The sequence below is a fragment of the Coregonus clupeaformis genome, unplaced genomic scaffold, assembly GCF_020615455.1.
Source record: "Coregonus clupeaformis isolate EN_2021a unplaced genomic scaffold, ASM2061545v1 scaf1116, whole genome shotgun sequence".
Taxonomy (NCBI): Eukaryota; Metazoa; Chordata; class Actinopteri; order Salmoniformes; family Salmonidae; genus Coregonus; species Coregonus clupeaformis.
Genome location: NW_025534570.1, coordinates 118924 through 124652, shown reverse-complemented (window position 1 = coordinate 124652; position 5729 = coordinate 118924). Strand labels below are relative to the sequence as shown.

Here is a 5729-nt window from a genome sequence, read left to right as displayed (position 1 = left end):
AAGCCCCATTGTCTGCAAGGTATTGGGTTAAATACCCTACTCAAATGAATATAAATATATTGTATTATAATACCAACTCGATCTGCTTGAACTTTTAGATAATAAATGCAATTGTCTATTTATGCTGCATGTCAAAACAGTTCCATTCAACACATTTAGTCATTTTCCATTTCAACTCATCTGATGGGATAAAGATCAAGCTGATGTGTAAAATAAATAACACTATCAGTCCTTCCAACTCCCTTCTGGGACACTAGACTCGATTTACTTGCGTGACGAACAAACCTGAGTGAGAGTGATTAAAAATGAAGCACTATAGCAACAACCAAGCCAATAGAAGAACGGGAAGCTGTTTACAAGGGGTGTACCGTTTCTATGGTTGCCGGACAAACCTCCTGCACCAGGTATTAAACTGCCCCCGGAGAGATCCTTTAGCCGCTGCCACCATTATAAAGACCTGCGTTTGAGACGTTGAATTGAACAAGCGCGCATCAGAGCGCCAAAGACATCTTGAGGAATTTTTTCATACATTTTCAACAGGTGCAAACCCTCAAGGTTTGCGATTAATAATTTTTCATTTGGCAAATTGGATTGCAAGGTATTTTCTCAGCATTATATCAGATCAAGGTAAGTTTGTCATGTTTTTTAACATATTTTTATATGGTGGTGACACTTGAAACTTAAAACATTAGAATGAAGTAGGCTATCATTAAATTGTAGCAAATTATTATTGCTATCTTGTTATAAAAATAAAACGTTTTTCATTGTAACTATTGCAAGGTATTGTTGTAAAGTTAAATTAATAGGTAGCTATAAGCATCTTCATATTTAAAAAAATAATTGAAACACTTAAATAATCTACATTTTAAACTCAACTCAAAGGTTATCTGATTTGGCACAATTCATTAATTTGTCTAGTGTCAATAGCCTACTCTATTTGATCACGTTTTGATTAGTTTATCATAAATTCACTCGACATATATGAGTTTATAACAGGACTTAGTCTCAGCCTTTTTGTGAAGAGTCCCGCTGTATGGCTATAGGCTATTATGTGTAGCTAGGTAGGCTAGACTGCGCTCCTATCACTTTTCACAAAAGTTCTATGACCTCCAGACAGTCAACATCGGAATGAGTGAGAATAAACATTGCAGGTCTTTCCCACATAATTTCATTAATGACAGTCGTTATTTTGGGATTACATTCAATGCACTCCTTTTGTTAAACAGTTTCTAATCAAATATCAACATTTGAAAGATCTCAACTACATGCAGCTATTGTTCCTACAATTTGTTTCCCTACAAGTCACTGAATAGAACATGCCATTACCACAGAGAGAAACTATTTCAATTTACACCCTGACATGCATCAAAGGGCTCTGTTTTCAAATAGGGCTATCATTGTCCTTTTCAGCTTTGTTCAAGTCGGGTGTATATTTTCTCCTTGTCAGGCTGTTGTCTGGTGGTGTAGGGGGGAGAGTGAGGCATCTGAGCGGAGGACCATGCTGTCTCTAAGCTGTGCAGACCCCTGGCCTGAGGGCTCGGTGGGGCTGGAGGAGGAAGTGGTGACTGCCGCTGCTCATTCTGAGGAGTTGGACCTGGACGACAGCTCAGCCTCAGCGGGCTGCAGCAGCACTGGGGGCTCTGTCAACCTGGATGACAGCCTGACAAGCCTGCAGTGGCTGCAGGAGTTCTCTATCCTCAATGCCAATGGGACCCAACAGGCTCCCCTCTCCACCCACCACCAGCCTCACTTCTTTGGCCATCAGCAGCTGGGCTCCGAGGCCCCCGCTTCCCCTCTGGCTGGTGACCCTGCATCCATAGGGATGCCCCTCACCCCAGGCAAGCCCACAGCAGCAGCCTATTGTAGGATGCAGTCCCTGTCAGCCCTCCCTGGCCTGGTGGCCCATGGTCACTGCCCCGATGAGGTGGACTACAAGACAAACCCTCATATCAAACCACCTTACTCCTACGCCACACTCATCTGTATGGCCATGCAGGCCAGCAAGAAGACCAAGATCACCCTCTCCTGCATCTACAAGTGGATCACTGACAACTTCTGCTATTTCCGCCATGCTGACCCCACCTGGCAGGTAAATGTTGCTAACACACACCACACACACACACACGTGAAAATGGCTCTAATAGGATGCTTCAGACTAGGCCCTGTGAGAGGCTCTCAGTCACGTTCGTATACCTGACTGTGTCTCGAGCAGCCAGATAGAGGGCTCTGTGTGTTTTGGAGTGGGGCCAAGCTACAGCTTGTTTTTCTTTAACAGGAACGAGTAAGAGCACTTCTTTTCCCAAAGTCTATATATTGAGAGCTCAGGGCCATCTGCCACACTCTGAATAAGCATTAGTAGCTATGGTTTATGGGAATTAAGAGCTCTCATGGTACAAAGATGGCAGCAAATACTCCCGTAACGTACAAAGATTGTAGTAAATACTGCCTTGCTAGCAGGCATCTTGCTTTAGAAGACTTCATCCCCCCACAACACACATTTTAGTGTTTGTGTTTTTAAACTCATTACATTATTTTTCAGAAATAGCTCCCAGGTTTTCTGCTTGAGCAATGAGAGGCAATGGGGGAGTATGGGGAGGGGCAGCATAGCATCAAAAGTGCAGATTCCCCATCAAAGGGAAGGAATTTTCTGGAAAAAGTTTAATTTGCTGGATAGATGATTAATTAAGTCGTTAGCCGTACTCCCCAGTTCCAGAAGTTATACTCATTTCCTGAGCATTCTGTTATTGTAAGCCAGTGCATGGGGCAGATAATATTTAACAAAGGTCAGCAGGTCACTGAATGTGTACTGCCATATCAACCCTGTCCCCCTCATGCGCTATTTCAGAACTCCATCCGGCACAACCTGTCTCTGAACAAGTGTTTCATCAAGGTTCCACGGCAGAAGGATGAGCCGGGGAAGGGGGGCTTCTGGAAGATCGATCCCCAGTACGCAGAGCGCCTCCTCAATGGGGCCTACAAGAAGAGGCGGATGCCCCCTGTCCAGATCAACCCTGCCCTGCAGAACAGGCTTAGGGCCAACCCCCAGCCCCTGCCCAGGGGCCTCTGTAACCCCACAGGCAGCCAGAGTGGGCTATGTGTCAATCCAGAGGCTCAGCAGCTCCTCAGAGAGTTTGAAGAGGCCACTGGGGCTGACCAGAACTGGGACCCCTGTCTGGCCGAAGGCACCATGCTGGGGGCCTGGCCCATGGGAAAGGGAGGCCCTGGACACAAGAGGAAACACCTGCTGGGCTCCAGGACTGCCATGGTCAAAGTCCCCCGGCGCTCCAGCTCTCCTTTGCTGTCTGTGGAGGAGCATAGGGAACTGGGCTCCCTGAAGGGGAACTTTGACTGGGACGCCCTCCTGGATTCTGCACTGAGCGGGGAGCTGAGTCTGGACGGAGGGGGTCCACTGAGCCCCATCCCCCAGGAGGAGGACCTGATGGTGCAGGGGACCCACATCTGCCCCCTGGAGGCCCCCGCGGGGACAGCAGACAGCAGCCACGTGCTGGCTGAGACCCAGAGGAGCAGCGGAGCAGACTTTGAGGAGACGTTCCTGGCCACAGCGTTCCTGCAGAGCCCCTGGCCAGAGGAAGAGGAGCAGGGATCTACCAACTTCCTGTGCAGCTCCACAGTCAACCTGGAGCAGCTCTTTGACCTGGGAGACTCCCTCGGAGGGGACCTCAGCAGCAAGATAGAGTGTCTTCTCTAAAGACATGTTCTCCAATTCTTTGGCCTCCAAGACTCTTTGACTATACTGTGATAATGACTACTAGATTATTGTTTAAAAAGAGAGGCACCACATGAACTAAATGGACCTTTTTACACAATAATGAACCTTCAGGATCAATGGTCCACATGTTTTTAAGATTTCTAGATTATGTTTATTGACATTGGTCCAATAATGGATGACTTCATTAATGCCTACAGAGCAAAAATGCCACAATGAACTGCAGCATTCCAAATGATTACTGGACAAAAACTATATCAAACCTATTGTTGGGACCATGACATTGGATAATAGACATTATTATCCAATTATCGATAAGACTTCACTCACAAAGAGAAACTAAATACAGTGAGGGAAAAAAGTATTTGATCCCCTGCTGATTTTGTACGTTTGCCCACTGACAAAGACATGATCAGTCTATAATTTTAATTTGGTTTATTTGAACAGTGAGAGACAGAATAACAACAAAAAAATCCAGAAAAACGCATGTCAAAAATGTTATAAAATTATTTGCATTTTAATGAGGGAAATAAGTATTTGACCCCCTCTCAATCAGAAAGATTTCTGGCTCCCAGGTGTCTTTTATACAGGTAACGAGCTGAGATTAGGAGCACACTCTTAAAGGGAGTGCTCCTAATCTCAGCTTGTTACCTGTATAAAAGACACCTGTCCACAGAAGCAATCAATCAATCAGATTCCAAACTCTCCACCATGGCCAAGACCAAAGAGCTCTCCAAGGATGTCAGGGACAAGATTGTAGACCTACACAAGGCTGGAATGGGCTACAAGACAATCACCAAGCAGCTTGGTGAGAAGGTGACAACAGTTGGTGCGATTATTCGCAAATGGAAGAAACACAAAATAACTGTCAATCTCCCTCGGCCTGGGGCTCCATGCAAGATCTCACCTCGTGGAGTTGCAATGATCATGAGAACGGTGAGGAATCAGCCCAGAACTACACGGGAGGATCTTGTCAATGATCTCAAGGCAGCTGGGACCATAGTCACCAAGAAAACAATTGGTAACACACTACGCCGTGAAGGACTGAAATCCTGCAGCGCCTGCAAGGTCCCCCTGCTCAAGAAAGCACATATACAGGGCCGTCTGAAGTTTGCCAATGAACATCTGAATGATTCAGAGGAGAACTGGGTGAAAGTGTTGTGGTCAGATGAGACCAAAATCGAGCTCTTTGGCATCAACTCAACTCGCCGTGTTTGGAGGAGGAGGAATGCTGCCTATGACCCCAAGAACACCATCCCCACCGTCAAACATGTAGGTGGAAACATTATGCTTTGGGGGTGTTTTTCTGCTAAGGGGACAGGACAACTTCACCGCATCAAAGGGACGATGGACGGGGCCATGTACCGTCAAATCTTGGGTGAGAACCTCCTTCCCTCAGCCAGGGCATTGAAAATGGGTTGTGGATGGGTATTCCAGCATGACAATGACCCAAAACACACGGCCAAGGCAACAAAGGAGTGGCTCAACAAGAAGCACATTAAGGTCCTGGAGTGGCCTAGCCAGTCTCCAGACCTTAATCCCATAGAAAATCTGTGGAGGGAGCTGAAGGTTCGAGTTGCCAAACGTCAGCCTCGAAACCTTAATGACTTGGAGAAGATCTGCAAAGAGGAGTGGAACAAAATTCCTCCTGAGATGTGTGCAAACCTTGTGGCCAACTACAAGAAACGTCTGACCTCTGTGATTGCCAACAAGGGTTTTGCCACCAAGTACTAAGTCATGTTTTGCAGAGGGGTCAAATACTTATTTCCCTCATTAAAATGCAAATCAATTTATAACATTTTTGACATGCGTTTTTCTGGATTTTGTTGTTGTTATTCTGTCTCTCACTGTTCAAATAAACCTACCATTAAAATTATAGACTGATCATGTCTTTGTCAGTGGGCAAACGTACAAAATCAGCAGGGGATCAAATACTTTTTTCCCTCACTGTATTCCTGTTTGAGGACAGGAAAACCACCAATATGTCTTTGTTTACATTCTG

At 45.7% G+C, this 5729-nt stretch overlaps 1 protein-coding gene across 1 annotated transcript; it reads left to right on the top strand.

The window, feature by feature from the left end:
• Nucleotides 1-425: 425 nt before the first annotated feature.
• Nucleotides 426-4120, top strand: LOC121551055 (forkhead box protein J1-A-like). The gene is made up of 3 exons (XM_041863581.1): nucleotides 426-627; nucleotides 1448-2089; nucleotides 2846-4120. Exons 2-3 carry the CDS (start codon nucleotides 1499-1501, stop codon nucleotides 3707-3709), a joined length of 1455 nt encoding a protein of 484 aa, XP_041719515.1. The 5' UTR covers nucleotides 426-627; nucleotides 1448-1498; the 3' UTR covers nucleotides 3710-4120.
• The last annotated feature ends 1609 nt before the right edge of the window (nucleotides 4121-5729 follow it).

Coding starts and splice junctions, on each gene's coding strand:
- LOC121551055 (XM_041863581.1), top strand. CDS start 1,499: ATGCTGTCTCTAAGCTGTGCAGACCCCTGGCCTGAGGGCTCGGTGGGG. Junction 2,090..2,845: donor ATGCTGACCCCACCTGGCAG/GTAAATGTTGCT, acceptor GCGCTATTTCAG/AACTCCATCCGGCACAACCT.